The sequence below is a fragment of the Malaclemys terrapin genome, chromosome 20 (assembly GCF_027887155.1).
Source record: "Malaclemys terrapin pileata isolate rMalTer1 chromosome 20, rMalTer1.hap1, whole genome shotgun sequence".
Classification (NCBI taxonomy): Eukaryota; Metazoa; Chordata; order Testudines; family Emydidae; genus Malaclemys; species Malaclemys terrapin.
In genome coordinates, this window is record NC_071524.1 from 1878139 (window position 1) to 1895119 (window position 16981).

At 62.7% G+C, this 16981-nt stretch overlaps 2 protein-coding genes across 4 annotated transcripts in view; both read left to right on the forward strand.

Moving 5' to 3' along the window:
• NTN5 (netrin 5) overlaps window positions 1-2012 on the forward strand; it is a 34331-nt gene extending 32319 nt beyond the window's left edge. For all 3 annotated transcript variants that reach the window (XM_054009965.1, XM_054009967.1, XM_054009966.1), the window contains exon 7: window positions 1302-2012. In XM_054009965.1, the coding sequence (XP_053865940.1) occupies window positions 1302-1630 (329 nt within the window). In that variant the 3' untranslated portion in view covers window positions 1631-2012. The remainder of the gene's footprint in view (window positions 1-1301) is intronic.
• Window positions 2013-12585: 10573 nt separating this feature from the next.
• Window positions 12586-16426, forward strand: LOC128826485 (sulfotransferase 2B1-like). The gene is made up of 7 exons (XM_054009789.1): window positions 12586-12658; window positions 13046-13194; window positions 13972-14180; window positions 14493-14619; window positions 14947-15041; window positions 15410-15590; window positions 15726-16426. The coding sequence occupies exons 2-7, from the start codon at window positions 13050-13052 to the stop codon at window positions 15839-15841; spliced, it is 873 nt and encodes a 290-aa protein (XP_053865764.1). The 5' UTR covers window positions 12586-12658; window positions 13046-13049; the 3' UTR covers window positions 15842-16426.
• The last annotated feature ends 555 nt before the right edge of the window (window positions 16427-16981 follow it).

The window sequence follows — 16981 nt, forward strand, 5'->3', positions numbered from 1 at the left end:
GCGTATTGCTGGGTATCACTGGATATTGGGATTCAATGGCTATTGTTGGGTATCACTGGATGTCAGTGGATATTGTTGGGTATCACTGGATATTGGGGTTCAGTGGCTATTGTTGGGTGTCTGGATATTGCTGGTTGTCACTGGATATTGTTGGGTATCAGTGGGTATTGCTGGCAGAGTTGGATATTGGTGGGTATCACTGGATATTGGTAGGCACTCTTCGGTATCACGAGGCATCTTCAGTATTGGTGGTCACTGGTGAGCACTGGGCATGATGGGCACTACTGCGTATTGGTGGGTAAGTTTCACTGGGTACTGGAGTGCACTATTGGTCATCGAAGAGTAACGTTGGGTATTGGTGAGTATCATTGGTAGGCACTGTTGGGCATCATTTGGGATCACTGAGTTTTGATGGGTATCGCTAAGTATTGGTGAGCATCAATGGGTATTGATGGACATTGGCATTATTTGGTAATGTTGGGTGTTGATAAGTTTAATTGAATATGGGTGAGTGTTGGTATCATTGGGGAATGTTTGACATCAATGGATAATGTTGCATATTGGGTCTCATTGGATATTGGTGGGCACTGTTGGGCATCATTGGGTATTGGTGGATATTGGTATCAGCATCAATGGCTAATGTTGGGTATCATTCCGTATTGGTGGGTATCATTGAGTATTGTAGGGTACTGGTATCATTGTCTATTGTTGAGTGTCATTGCATATCATTAGGTATTGGTATGGTCTAATGCTGAATATCACTGAGTATGGTTGGGTGTAGGTATCATTGGCTAACGGTGAATATTGCTGAGTATCGTTGAGTATTATTGGGGATTGGCTGAGTATTGTTGAATAACATTGAGTATTGCTGAGTGTTGGTATCATTGGCTAATGTCGATTATCATTGAGTATCATTGGGGAAAGGTGAGGTTTGGTATCATTGGATAATGTTGAGTATCATTACATATTGTTGGGTATCATTGGGGAATGGTGAGGATTGGTATTGACTAATGAGTATTCTTGAATATCGTTGGGTATTGGTATCATTCACTAATGGGTATTGTTGAATATCTTGGGTATTGGTATAATTGACGAATGCATATTGTTGAATATCAGTGGGGATTGGTATCACTGATTAATGGGTATTGTTGAATATCAGTGGGGATTGGTGATCTTTGGCTAATGTTGAGCATCGTTGTGTATCATTGGCTGATGGCCATCATTGAGGACTGGCATCACTGGCTAATGTTGGGGATAGGGGACTATCTTGCCTCTTCCTGACCTCTGACCTCCCCCTGCAGTGCTGCATGCCCAGCTGCTGTCCATGGTGGAGTCGGGCGAGTGGTGGCACTTCACGACCTCAGTGCTGGTGGTCTATCGGCAGCGCCAGGTGCCCATCCGTCGGGGCGAGCAACCGCTCTGGGTGCCCCGGCAGGACCTGGCCTGCGGCTGCCTGCGCCTCCAGGTTGGCAAGGCCTACCTGGTGATCGGGAACGACGCGGAGTCGCCCGACCCGGCGCGCCTGGTGCTGGACAGGAACAGCCTGGCGCTGCCCTGGCGCGATGTCTGGGCCCACAAGCTCCGTCGCTTCCAGCAGCAGAACCGGCGGGGCAACTGCCGGAGCCCCTGAAACCCAAGGAGGCGGGATGGAAATGCCGGGGACCCCAAGGCCGGGGGAGGGGGTGCGCTAGGCACCCCAAGACCCGGGGCAGGGTCTGTAACGCCTGGCGGTGCTCCTGCAGGGGCTGAGATCCCCCATTGGCCCCTGAAACTGGGCCCATAACCCCTCCTCCATCCCCTAGACTCCCCCATATTCACACCCTACCCCCCACACAGGGCCCAATCCTACCTCCCCTCATCCAGCCCTGCAGGGGAGCCCATCCCCACCCAGCTTCCCGCTGCCCCCTCACCCCACATTTTTGTAATCAGGTTGGGGGGGGGAAGGGGAGGAAATACCAAAGATGACCTTTGACCTACGGCCTGCTCTGCTCTTGCACTTGTAAAAAAGATAAATGGAATAAAACAAGAAATTATTTTACTCACCGGAGAGTCTGTTTATTGGGAAGGGAGCGGGGTCCGGGTTACAGTGTGGGGCGGGGGGACAGGGAATGGGGCCTGGGGCCTCTCCCCTCTAGGGGGCGCCAGCTCCCATCCAGCCCCAGGGCAGGTACTGGCTGGCTAAGGGGGGTGGGGAATGGGGCCCGGGGCGTTTGATGTGCAGGTTCCCAGCTGCCCCTGTCAGCAGTGGGAGGATGCAGGGGGGAGGAGGGGGGACACATCCTGCCTGAACCCAGCCCTGGTGCCATTGACCAGAACCAATCGATGGGCGCAGGCGTGAAATCGGCATCTGTGCCAGAGGGTCCTGTTACTGTGGGGGGGAGGGGGCGGCGCACGTCCACCCCCCCACAGCCTCCCCCCCGCCACTTCACACCTTCCTGCCCCTTCACTCCACCTGCCAGCCCCACTCTGCCCCTGGCTGCCCCCACACCTCCCATCTACCCATCCCTCCAGCCCCCCCACACCTCCCATCTATCCATCCAGCCCCCCCCACACCTCCCATCTACCCATCCCTCCCCCTCACCTCCCATCTATCCATCCCTCCCCCTCATGCCGTCTATCCTTCCAGCCCCCCCACACCTCCCATCTACCCATCCATCCATCCCCCCTCACCTCCCATCCTCCTATCCCTCCATCCCTCTCACACCGTCTATCCATCCATCCCCTCCACCTCCTGTCTATCCCTCCCTCCCACTACACCTCCCATCTACCAATACTTTCATCCCCCTCACCCATCTATGCATCCAACCCCCCTCATCTCCCATCTACCCATCTCTCCATCCCCCTCACCCGTCTATCCATCCATCTCCCCCGCACCTCCCATCCCTCCATCCCCCTCACCTCCCATCTACCCATCTCTCCATCCCCCTCACCCGTCTATCCATCCATCTCCCCTGCACCTCCCATCCCTCCATCCCCCTCACCTCCCATCTACCCATCCCTCCATCCCCCTCACCCGTCTATCCATCCATCTCCCCCGCACCTCCTATCCCTCCATCCCCCTCACCTCCCATCTACCCATCCCTCCATCCCCCTCACTCATCTGTCTATCCATCCATCTCCCCTGCACCTCCCATCCCTCCATCCCCCTCACCTCCCATCTACCCATCCCTCCATCCCCCTCACTCATCTGTCTATCCATCCATCTCCCCCGCACCTCCCATCCCTCCATCCCCCTCACCTCCCATCTACCCATCCCTCCATCCCCCTCACTCATCTGTCTATCCATCCATCTCCCCTGCACCTCCCATCACTCCATCCCCCTCACCTCCCATCTACCCATCCCTCCATCCCCCTCACCCGTTTATCCATCCATCTCCCCCGCACCTCCCATCCCTCCATCCCCCTCACCTCCCATCTACCCATCCCTCCATCCCCCTCACTCATCTGTCTATCCATCCATCTCCCCTGCACCTCCCATCCCTCCATCCCCCTCACCTCCCATCTACCCATCCCTCCATCCCCCTCACTCATCTGTCTATCCATCCATCTCCCCTGCACCTCCCATCCCTCCATCCCCCTCACCTCCCATCTACCCATCCCTCCATCCCCCTCACCCGTCTATCCATCCATCTCCCCCGCACCTCCCATCCCTCCATCCCCCTCACCTCCCATCTACCCATCCCTCCATCCCCCTCACTCATCTGTCTATCCATCCATCTCCCCTGCACCTCCCATCCCTCCATCCCCCTCACCTCCCATCTACCCATCCCTCCATCCCCCTCACTCATCTGTCTATCCATCCATCTCCCCCGCACCTCCCATCCCTCCATCCCCCTCACCTCCCATCTACCCATCCCTCCATCCCCCTCACCCGTCTATCCATCCATCTCCCCCGCACCTCCCATCCCTCCATCCCCCTCACCTCCCATCTACCCATCTCTCCATCCCCCTCACCCGTCTATCCATCCATCTCCCCTGAACCTCCCATCCCTCCATCCCACTCACCTCCCATCTACCCATCCCTCCATCCCCCTCACTCATCTGTCTATCCATCCATCTCCCCTGCACCTCCCATCCCTCCATCCCCCTCACCTCCCATCTACCCATCCCTCCATCCACCTCACTCATCTGTCTATCCATCCATCTCCCCTGCACCTCCCATCCCTCCATCCCCCTCACCTCCCATCTACCCATCCCTCCATCCCCCTCACCCGTCTATCCATCCATCTCCCCCGCACCTCCCATCCCTCCATCCCCCTCACCTCCCATCCACCCATCCCTCCATCCCCCTCACTCATCTGTCTATCCATCCATCTCCCCTGCACCTCCCATCCCTCCATCCCCCTCACCTCCCATCTACCCATCCCTCCATCCCCCTCACTCATCTGTCTATCCATCCATCTCCCCTGCACCTCCCATCCCTCCATCCCCCTCACCTCCCATCTACCCATCCCTCCATCCCCCTCACCCGTCTATCCATCCATCTCCCCCGCACCTCCCATCCCTCCATCCCCCTCACCTCCCATCTACCCATCCCTCCATCCCCCTCACTCATCTGTCTATCCATCCATCTCCCCCGCACCTCCCATCCCTCCATCCCCCTCACCTCCCATCTACCCATCCCTCCATCCCCCTCACTCATCTGTCTATCCATCCATCTCCCCCGCACCTCCCATCCCTCCATCCCCCTCACCTCCCATCTACCCATCCCTCCATCCCCCTCACTCATCTGTCTATCCATCCATCTCCCCTGCACCTCCCATCCCTCCATCCCCCTCACCTCCCATCTACCCATCCCTCCATCCCCCTCACCCGTCTATCCATCCATCTCCCCCGCACCTCCCATCCCTCCATCCCCCTCACCTCCCATCTACCCATCCCTCCATCCCCCTCACTCATCTGTCTATCCATCCATCTCCCCTGCACCTCCCATCCCTCCATCCCCCTCACCTCCCATCTACCCATCCCTCCATCCCCCTCACTCATCTGTCTATCCATCCATCTCCCCTGCACCTCCCATCCCTCCATCCCCCTCACCTCCCATCTACCCATCCCTCCATCCCCCTCACTCATCTGTCTATCCATCCATCTCCCCCGCACCTCCCATCCCTCCATCCCCCTCACCTCCCATCTACCCATCCCTCCATCCCCCTCACTCATCTGTCTATCCATCCATCTCCCCTGCACCTCCCATCCCTCCATCCCCCTCACCTCCCATCTACCCATCCCTCCATCCCCCTCACTCATCTGTCTATCCATCCATCTCCCCCGCACCTCCCATCCCTCCATCCCCCTCACCTCCCATCTACCCATCCCTCCATCCCCCTCACCCGTCTATCCATCCATCTCCCCCGCACCTCCCATCCCTCCATCCCCCTCACCTCCCATCTACCCATCCCTCCATCCCCCTCACTCATCTGTCTATCCATCCATATCCCCTGCACCTCCCATCCCTCCATCCCCCTCACCTCCCATCTACCCATCCCTCCATCCCCCTCACTCATCTGTCTATCCATCCATCTCCCCTGCACCTCCCATCCCTCCATCCCCCTCACCTCCCATCTACCCATCCCTCCATCCCCCTCACCCGTCTATCCATCCATCTCCCCCGCACCTCCCATCCCTCCATCCCCCTCACCTCCCATCTACCCATCTCTCCATCCCCCTCACTCATCTGTCTATCCATCCATCTCCCCCGCACCTCCCATCCCTCCATCCCCCTCACCTCCCATCTACCCATCCCTCCATCCCCCTCACTCATCTGTCTATCCATCCATCTCCACTGCACCTCCCATCCCTCCATCCCCCTCACCTCCCATCTACCCATCCCTCCATCCCCCTCACTCATCTGTCTATCCATCCATCTCCCCTGCACCTCCCATCCCTCCATCCCCCTCACCTCCCATCTACCCATCCCTCCATCCCCCTCACTCATCTGTCTATCCATCCATCTCCCCTGCACCTCCCATCCCTCCATCCCCCTCACCTCCCATCTACCCATCCCTCCATCCCCCTCACTCATCTGTCTATCCATCCATCTCCACTGCACCTCCCATCCCTCCATCCCCCTCACCTCCCATCTACCCATCCCTCCATCCCCCTCACTCATCTGTCTATCCATCCATCTCCCCTGCACCTCCCATCCCTCCATCCCCCTCACCTCCCATCTACCCATCCCTCCATCCCCCTCACTCATCTGTCTATCCATCCATCTCCCCTGCACCTCCCATCCCTCCATCCCCCTCACCTCCCATCTACCCATCCCTCCATCCCCCTCACCCGTCTATCCATCCATCTCCCCCGCACCTCCCATCCCTCCATCCCCCTCACCTCCCATCTACCCATCTCTCCATCCCCCTCACCCGTCTATCCATCCATCTCCCCCGCACCTCCCATCCCTCCATCCCCCTCACCTCCCATCTACCCATCCCTCCATCCCCCTCACTCATCTGTCTATCCATCCATCTCCCCCGCACCTCCCATCCCTCCATCCCCCTCACCTCCCATCTACCCATCCCTCCATCCCCCTCACTCATCTGTCTATCCATCCATCTCCCCTGCACCTCCCATCCCTCCATCCCCCTCACCTCCCATCTACCCATCCCTCCATCCCCCTCACCCGTCTATCCATCCATCTCCCCCGCACCTCCCATCCCTCCATCCCCCTCACCTCCCATCTACCCATCCCTCCATCCCCCTCACTCATCTGTCTATCCATCCATCCCCCCTCACGCCTCCGTCTATCCAGCCCCCTCACCTCCCATCTACCCATCCCTCCATCCCCCTCACTCATCTGTCTATCCATCCATCTCCCCTGCACCTCCCATCCCTCCATCCCCCTCACCTCCCATCTACCCATCCCTCCATCCCCCTCACTCATCTGTCTATCCATACATCCCCCCTCACGCCTCCGTCTATCCAGCCCCCTCACCTCCCATCTACCCATCCCTCCATCCCCCTCACTCATCTGTCTATCCATCCATCTCCCCTGCACCTCCCATCCCTCCATCCCCCTCACCTCCCATCTACCCATCCCTCCATCCCCCTCACTCATCTGTCTATCCATCCATCTCCCCTGCACCTCCCATCCCTCCATCCCCCTCACCTCCCATCTACCCATCCCTCCATCCCCCTCACTCATCTGTCTATCCATCCATCTCCCCCGCACCTCCCATCCCTCCATCCCCCTCACCTCCCATCTACCCATCCCTCCATCCCCCTCACTCATCTGTCTATCCATCCATCTCCCCTGCACCTCCCATCCCTCCATCCCCCTCACCTCCCATCTACCCATCCCTCCATCCCCCTCACTCATCTGTCTATCCATCCATCTCCCCCGCACCTCCCATCCCTCCATCCCCCTCACCTCCCATCTACCCATCCCTCCATCCCCCTCACCCGTCTATCCATCCATCTCCCCCGCACCTCCCATCCCTCCATCCCCCTCACCTCCCATCTACCCATCCCTCCATCCCCCTCACTCATCTGTCTATCCATCCATCTCCCCCGCACCTCCCATCCCTCCATCCCCCTCACCTCCCATCTACCCATCCCTCCATCCCCCTCACTCATCTGTCTATCCATCCATCTCCCCTGCACCTCCCATCCCTCCATCCCCCTCACCTCCCATCTACCCATCCCTCCATCCCCCTCACTCATCTGTCTATCCATCCATCTCCCCTGCACCTCCCATCCCTCCATCCCCCTCACCTCCCATCTACCCATCCCTTCATCCCCCTCACTCATCTGTCTATCCATCCATCTCCCCTGCACCTCCCATCCCTCCATCCCCCTCACCTCCCATCTACCCATCCCTCCATCCCCCTCACTCATCTGTCTATCCATCCATCTCCCCCGCACCTCCCATCCCTCCATCCCCCTCACCTCCCATCTACCCATCCCTCCATCCCCCTCACTCATCTGTCTATCCATCCATCTCCCCCGCACCTCCCATCCCTCCATCCCCCTCACCTCCCATCTACCCATCCCTCCATCCCCCTCACTCATCTGTCTATCCATCCATCTCCCCTGCACCTCCCATCCCTCCATCCCCCTCACCTCCCATCTACCCATCCCTTCATCCCCCTCACTCATCTGTCTATCCATCCATCTCCCCTGCACCTCCCATCCCTCCATCCCCCTCACCTCCCATCTACCCATCCCTCCATCCCCCTCACTCATCTGTCTATCCATCCATCTCCCCCGCACCTCCCATCCCTCCATCCCCCTCACCTCCCATCTACCCATCCCTCCATCCCCCTCACTCATCTGTCTATCCATCCATCTCCCCTGCACCTCCCATCCCTCCATCCCCCTCACCTCCCATCTACCCATCCCTCCATCCCCCTCACTCATCTGTCTATCCATCCATCTCCCCTGCACCTCCCATCCCTCCATCCCCCTCACCTCCCATCTACCCATCCCTTCATCCCCCTCACTCATCTGTCTATCCATCCATCTCCCCTGCACCTCCCATCCCTCCATCCCCCTCACCTCCCATCTACCCATCCCTCCATCCCCCTCACTCATCTGTCTATCCATCCATCTCCCCCGCACCTCCCATCCCTCCATCCCCCTCACCTCCCATCTACCCATCCCTCCATCCCCCTCACTCATCTGTCTATCCATCCATCTCCCCCGCACCTCCCATCCCTCCATCCCCCTCACCTCCCATCTACCCATCCCTCCATCCCCCTCACTCATCTGTCTATCCATCCATCTCCCCTGCACCTCCCATCCCTCCATCCCCCTCACCTCCCATCTACCCATCCCTCCATCCCCCTCACTCATCTGTCTATCCATCCATCTCCCCCGCACCTCCCATCCCTCCATCCCCCTCACCTCCCATCTACCCATCCCTCCATCCCCCTCACTCATCTGTCTATCCATCCATCTCCCCTGCACCTCCCATCCCTCCATCCCCCTCACCTCCCATCTACCCATCCCTCCATCCCCCTCACTCATCTGTCTATCCATCCATCCCCCCTCACGCCTCCGTCTATCCAGCCCCCTCACCCATCCATCCCTCCATCCACCCCATCTATATCTATCCCCATCTCCCCATCTATCCCTATACAGTCTCTCTCTCCCCATATACACTGCTCTATCTTCATCCATGGTTTTGGGGGCAGGATACCGGGCTAGACTGGCCCAAGGCACTGAGCCGGAGGACAGGCAGGGGGTGGGATACCGGGGTAGATGGGCCAGGCGGGCTGATCCCGGGGAAGGCAGGAGGCGGGATACCGGGGTAGATGGGCCAGGCGGGCTGAGCCGGAGGACAGGCAGGGGGTGGGATACCGGGGTAGATGGGCCAGGCGGGCTGATCCCGGGGAAGGCAGGAGGCGGGATACCGGGGTAGATGGGCCAGGCGGGCTGATCCGGGGGAAGGCAGGAGGCGGGATACCGGGGTAGATGGGCCAGGCGGGCTGATCCCGGGGAAGGCAGGAGGCGGGATACCGGGGTAGATGGGCCAGGCGGGCTGATCCCGGGGAAGGCAGGAGGCGGGATACCGGGGTAGATGGGCCAGGCGGGCTGATCCGGGGGAAGGCAGGGGGTGGGATACCGGGGTAGATGGGCCAGGCGGGCTGAGCCGGAGGACAGGCAGGGGGTGGGATACCGGGGTAGATGGGCCAGGCGGGCTGATCCGGGGGAAGGCAGGAGGCGGGATACCGGGGTAGATGGGCCAGGCGGGCTGATCCCGGGGAAGGCAGGGGGCGGGATACCGGGGTAGATGGGCCAGGCGGGCTGATCCCGGGGAAGGCAGGAGGCGGGATACCGGGGTAGATGGGCCAGGCGGGCTGATCCCGGGGAAGGCAGGAGGCGGGATACCGGGGTAGATGGGCCAGGCGGGCTGATCCGGGGGAAGGCAGGAGGCGGGATACCGGGGTAGATGGGCCAGGCGGGCTGATCCCGGGGAAGGCAGGAGGCGGGATACCGGGGTAGATGGGCCAGGCGGGCTGATCCCGGGGAAGGCAGGAGGCGGGATACCGGGGTAGATGGGCCAGGCGGGCTGATCCCGGGGAAGGCAGGAGGCGGGATACCGGGGTAGATGGGCCAGGCGGGCTGATCCCGGGGAAGGCAGGAGGCGGGATACCGGGGTAGATGGGCCAGGCGGGCTGATCCGGGGGAAGGCAGGGGGTGGGATACCGGGGTAGATGGGCCCGGGGGCTGATCCGGGGGAAGGCAGGGGGCGGGATACCGGGGTAGATGGGCCAGGCGGGCTGATCCCGGGGAAGGCAGGGGGTGGGATACCGGGGTAGATGGGCCAGGCGGGCTGATCCCGGGGAAGGCAGGAGGCGGGATACCGGGGTAGATGGGCCAGGCGGGCTGATCCCGGGGAAGGCAGGGGGTGGGATACCGGGGTAGATGGGCCAGGCGGGCTGATCCCGGGGAAGGCAGGAGGCGGGATACCGGGGTAGATGGGCCAGGCGGGCTGATCCCGGGGAAGGCAGGAGGCGGGATACCGGGGTAGATGGGCCAGGCGGGCTGATCCGGGGGAAGGCAGGGGGCGGGATACCGGGGTAGATGGGCCAGGCGGGCTGATCCCGGGGAAGGCAGGAGGCGGGATACCGGGGTAGATGGGCCAGGCGGGCTGATCCCGGGGAAGGCAGGAGGCGGGATACCGGGGTAGATGGGCCAGGCGGGCTGATCCCGGGGAAGGCAGGAGGCGGGATACCGGGGTAGATGGGCCAGGCGGGCTGATCCCGGGGAAGGCAGGAGGCGGGATACCGGGGTAGATGGGCCAGGCGGGCTGATCCGGGGGAAGGCAGGAGGCGGGATACCGGGGTAGATGGGCCAGGCGGGCTGATCCCGGGGAAGGCAGGAGGCGGGATACCGGGGTAGATGGGCCAGGCGGGCTGATCCGGGGGAAGGCAGGAGGCGGGATACCGGGGTAGATGGGCCAGGCAGGCTGATCCGGGGGAAGGCAGGAGGCGGGATACCGGGGTAGATGGGCCAGGCGGGCTGATCCCGGGGAAGACAGGAGGCGGGATACCGGGGTAGATGAGCCTGGGCAATGATCTGGGGGGCAGGCAGGGGGTGGGGTACAGGGGTAGAGGGGCTGGGGGAGGCAGGAGGCGGGATACCGGGGTAGACTGGCCCCAGGGGCTGATCCAGGGGCAGGGAGGGAGGAAAGACATTGGGTTTGTCACTCCCATCTAATCCCCCCCCCACAACCCCTTACAGAGCTGGGAGGGGGAGGGGTGGGGGCAGGTGCTGGGGGCTGAGGGGCCAGGGCTCTGATCCCGGATGGGGGAGGCAGGAGTCGGGGGAGAGGCTGAGTGGGATGCTCTGTGGGTACCTAGGGGGTGCCATGGGGCTGGGGGAGAGGTGCCGCTGGCAAGGCATGGCACAGACCCTCTGTATGGGGCACAGCGCCCCGAGGGGCCTCAGAGCCAGCCCCACCCCACACTCCAGCCCCCTAAGCGGGGCCCATCGCCAGGCACAGTCTCCCCCCGCCCCCAATTTCTGGAGCCGCTTCGCCCCCTAGTGGCCGGTTCCCTGCACAGCAGCCGCACGCTCCGGTGCTGGGTTATTTGCTAGGGCCCGGTCACTGCAACGCAGCCCCGTGTCCTGGGGCTGAACGGCGGGGGCGGGATCCTGCATCTCCCCGTCTGCTGTCCTGGCCTAATGATCAGCCGGCCTGACACCGCCCGGCCCCTTCACTCACCACGGAGCCCCGGCCCCGCTCAGCACCTCTCCGGCCGCGCAACGGGGGAAATGCCCGAAATAACCCCGCTGTGACCGGGGGGAATCAGCCAGAAGCCCCGCGCCGCCGAGGGGCTGGACGTGCCCGGCTGGGGACACCCACCGCCTTCCAGTCGGGTCGGTGCCGGGAGCGCGCAGGGAGCTCGCCCGGGACGGGACCAGCTGCGAAGTACCAGGGCCCGGCCCCCTTCCCATCACCTGAGCGCGGGGGAGTGTCTCATGCTGCCCTGGGCTGGGGGCAGGACACAAACACACACACACACCCCAGCAGGGGGCAGGACACACACACACACACACACACACACACCCCAGCAGGGGGCAGGACACACACACACACACACACACACACCAGCAGGGGGCAGGACACAAACACACACACACACCCCAGCAGGGGGCAGGACACACACACACACACACACACACACACACACACACACCAGCAGGGGGCAGGACACACACACACACACAGACACCCCAGCAGGGGGCTGGACACACACATCCAAACCAGCAGGGGACAGGACACACACACAAACACACCCCAGCAGGGGGCAGGACACACACACACACACCCCAGCAGGGGGCAGGACACACACACCCCAGCAGGGGGCTGGACACACACACACACACACCCCAGCAGGGGGCTGGACACACACATCCAAACCAGCAGGGGGTGGACTGACACATACGCGCGGGCTCCCGGGGCTGGGTGGGAGGCACCAGCTGGTCTCACCGGGCAGCCCCCCGCGGGGTCCCCCCGCCCACGTCACTGCCCAGCGCGGGGGCCGGCTCCGGCTGGGGAAGGGTGCGGTGGGGGAGGGGATCCCCCCAGCAGTGACCCGGATTCACACAAAGCCCCATTGTGCGGGGGTGGCAGCGGAACCCACGTGGGCCCTGTGGGGCGGGGCCGTGGGAACGGGACACAGACAGAGCCTGGAAAGACTCCGGCCGGAGGGTGAGGGGTGCAGCCTCCCAGCCCCGCCGGTGCCCCTCACTCCCGACCTGCAGCCCCTGCTAGCCCGCCCCCCCCAGCGCCCCTCACTCCCGACCTGCAGCCCCTGCCAGCCCTGCCCCCCCCCCGTGCCTCTCACTCCTCCCTAACTTCAACTCTCCAAGTCCGGACTGCCTTCCTCCCCCCCCCCCCCCCCCCCCCCACTGCCCGATTGGGTCCCTAGGGGGCGATTCCTGCCCAGGGTGGTGGTTGGGAATTGGGGGGCTGGAGAGGGAGGGGCTCAGAGATGGGGATGGCGACACAGCGGGGGGATTAATGGGGCGGGGGGATGCAATAACACAGGGCTGGTGCTGCCCATTGCTGAGGATCCCCCCGTGTCGTCCCCCCCAGCCCCATGGCAGACCCCGGCCCGCGCTCGCTGCTATACGAGGGGATCATGCTTCCGGCCCTGGTGCACAGCACGGAGAGCCTGCGGTACGCCCAGCTCGGCTTCCAGGTGCGAGACAGCGACGTCTTCAGTGTCACCTACCCCAAATCGGGTGAGAGACTCCCCCAAGCCCCCTCTGCACCCCTATATCCTCCTTACCTGCCCTGCACCCCCTACATGCCCAATACCTCCCCTTTACCCCCTATATCCCCTGAGAGTCCCTGAGCTCCCCTCTGCCCGCTATACCTCCCCTGCACCCCCACACCTACCCCCAAACTGTGTGAGGTCCCCTCAGACCTTCCCCTGGATACCCCCACTGCACTCCACACCTATCCCAAAGCAGATGAGATCCCCCCCCCCAATTCCTGGGATCCTCCTATTCCTCCCGATCCCCCGGTGCCCCCCACACCCCTTCCCCCATCTCCCCCCATGCCTCCACGTACCTCCGTCCCATCCCTAGCGCCTGCTACTAACCCCCCTCCCAAGTCTGTAGGACCCCCCTCCACCCATGGCCCCTGGGATCCCCCCACAGCCTCCCCCAGGATCCCCACTGCACCCCCAAACCCCAACTTCTGCACCCCCCTAAATGCCACTTACCTCCTCTGAACCCTGGCACAGTCTTTGAGCACCCGGCCATCTCCCCTACCCCCTGGGTCTCCCCTACCCCCTAACTCCCCCTCCACCCCTCTGACCCCCAGCATCCTAGCTTCCTATCCCATCCCCCTGAGCCCTGGGGGTCCCCCCTTTGTACCCCAGTCCCGCCCATATTTCCCCCCACTCCTGGCTCTAATCACCCCCACACCTGGGGACCCCCTACCACCACCCCCTGGCACCCCTCCCCCAATATCTACCCAGCCTCCCATCTCCATCATTCTCCCTCCTCCCCCAGGCACCACCTGGATGCAGGAGCTGCTGACCCTCATCCACAGCGATGGGGACCCCCAGCTGGCGCGGTCGGTGCCCTCCTGGGAGCGGGTGCCGTGGCTGGAGCAGACCACGGCAGCCGGGTTCCTGGAGAACCGGCCCTGTCCTCGGCTCATCTCTTCCCACCTGCCCTGCGGCCTCTTCCCCACCTCTTTCCACGGCTCCAACGCCAAGGTGAGGGGCTGTGGGTTGGGAGTGAGGGGCACCAGCAGAGCTGGGCGGGAACAGGGCTGGGTTAGCAGGGGGCTGCAGATCGGGAGTGAGGGGCACTGGCAGGGCTGGGGGGGATCCCAGGGCTGGGCTAGCAGGGGCTGTGGGTTGGGAGTGAGGGGCACCAGAGTTTGGGGGGAACAGGACTGGGCTAGCAGAGGGCTGCGGGTCAGGAGTGAGGGGCACCGGCAGAGTTGGGGGGATCCCAGGTCTGGGCTAGCAGGGGCTGCGGGTCAGGAGTGAGGGGCACCGTCTCAGTCCCTGTCCCTGTCCCAGGTGATCTATACTGTGAGGAACCCCAAGGACGTCTGCGTCTCTCTCTATTATTACTCTAAAATGGCCTCGTTCCTGGAGTTCCAGGAGGATTTTGGGGAATTTGTGGAGCTCTTCAGTGCAGGCAAAGGTACCAGGCAGCGCGGTGCAGTGGTTAGAGCAGGGGGTGCTGGGAGCCAGGACTCTTAGGTTCTCTCCTGGCTCCAGGAGGGGAATGGGGTCTAGAGGGTAGACACGGGGGGCGGGGCAGGACTCCTGGGTTCTCTCCTGGCTCCAGGAGGGGAGTGAGGTCTAGTGGGTAGAGCTGGGGCTGGGAGCCAGGACTCCGGGCTGGGGAGCTGCATGTGTCCAGGCTGTTATACCAAAGGGTCTTCAAGCCCAGCCTCTGGGTCCCTCTGTTCGTTTCATGCATGAGTTGGCATTTTACCCTCGCTCCCTAACCCCACCTTGCTTCCAGTGCTGTTTGGCTCCTGGTTCCAGCATGTCAAGGGCTGGCTGGGCCTTAGGGACCGTCTCAACTTCCTCCTCCTGACCTACGAGGAAATGCATCAGGTAAGAGACTAGCACCAGAGAGAGGCGGGGCCAGGGAAATATACGCCCCCCAAGTCACACCCCTGGACTCATGCACCCTGGTATCTAGCCTCCTCCCTGCCCCCCCCCCGCACTGGATCAGACCCCCGGGCCCATCCACCCCCCTCCCTGCCCCCTGGGTCAGAGCCCTAGCCGGGCCCATCTACCCCGGTATCCCGCCTCCTCCCTGCCCCTAGATCAGCCCCCCCAGGCCCATCTACCGCAGTGTCCCGCCCCCTCCCTGCCCCCAAATCAGTCCCCTGGGCCCATCTACCCCAGTGTCCCGCCCCCTCCCTGCCCCCAAATCAGTCCCCTGGGCCCATCTACCCCAGTGTCCCGCCCTGTGCCAGGACCTGCGGGGCAGCGTGGAGCGGATCTGCCAGTTCCTGGGCAAGCCGCTGGACGCGCGGGCACTGGACGGGGTGGTGGAGAACGCCTCCTTCCAGGCCATGAAGCAGAACAAGATGTGCAACTACAGCCTGGTGCCGGAGAACATCATGGACCAACGGATCAGCCCCTTCCTGAGAAAAGGTGGGAGAGGGGCGGTGCCCCTGCCGGGCAGCAGGGGGCACTGTGGGGGGGCTCTCAGCTACCCCAGCCTGGCCTCTCCCAGCAGGGGGCGCTGTGGAGGACTCCCTGACCCCCACCATTCTCTGCTTCCCGCAGGGGTCCCTGGCGACTGGAAGGGGCACTTCACGGTGGCGCAGAGCCAGGCGTTTGACCGGCTCTACCGGGAGCAAATGCAGGACGTGGGCGTCCGATTCCCCTGGGACGAGGCCTGAGGGGTCGCCGCCCCCCTCCACCGGACAGCTACAGTCTGTAGGGACCCCTAGATCTGTGTGTGTGGGCACTTGAAGAGTCTGCAGAGCCGAGGCTAGAACCCAGGAATCCTGGCTCTCCCCCCCAACTCCTGCCTTGCTCTAACCACTAGACCCCACCCCCTCTCCCAAAGCGGGGGATAGAACCCAGGAGTCCTGGATTCTGTTCCTGGCCTCTGTCACGTTACAGCCATTTGGGATCATCAGCGTGCGTGCCTCAGTTTCCCTCTCTGTGGGACGGGGCCGAACCCCCCTTCCCGGGCCCTGGATTAATCCTGTAGCGTGTCACTAACAAATAACCCAGCACCAGAGTGTGCTGCTGCTGTGTGGAGAACCAGCCACCAGGGGGCGAAGCGGCTCCAGAAATGGAGGTGGGGGGCAGGCTTTGCCTGGCGTTGGGCCCCACTTAGGGGACTAGAGTGTGGGGGGGCTACCTCTGTGCCCCATACAAAGGGTCTGTGCCAGGCCTTGCCAGGGGCACCCCTCCCCCAGCCCCATGACGCCCCCCAGGTACCCACAGAGCATGCCACTCAGCGCCCCCCCCCCCCCCCCCCCGACTCCTGCCTCCTCCATCCGGGATCAGAGCCCTGCTCACTTCCCACCTGCCTCAGCCCCCAGCACCTACCCACACCCCTCCCAGCTCTGTAAGGGGTTGCGGGGTAGCTGGGGCTCGGGGTGACAAACCCAACGTCCTTCCATCTCCGGCAGGGGCTGCAGCCTGGAGTCCCCTTCCCCCATCCCTGCCCCCGGATCAGCCCCCCCCCCCCCCGGCCCATCTATCCCGATACCCCACTGTGACCCTTTCAGGGTTCTCCAGGGGTACAGGGTGAATCAGCAGCACTAGGCCACCTTGTCTGTGCTCACCAGGGGAAACGCCCAAACCTCCCGGCCGGTGGCTACACAAGCGCCCCACTCCAGGCCCCACCAGCCTGTCCCAGCAGGGGACGCTGTGGTTTGCCTACGCCAGCCCTTAGGGTCCTGGAGTGGGTCCTTGGGGCAGAGCTAACTTGAGGCTAAACCTATGGAGATAGTTACCCGCCCCCGGGTCTGCTCTGTCCCTGGGGCACCGCCCCCTCCAGCCTGTCTGTGCCCAGCCCCTCGACT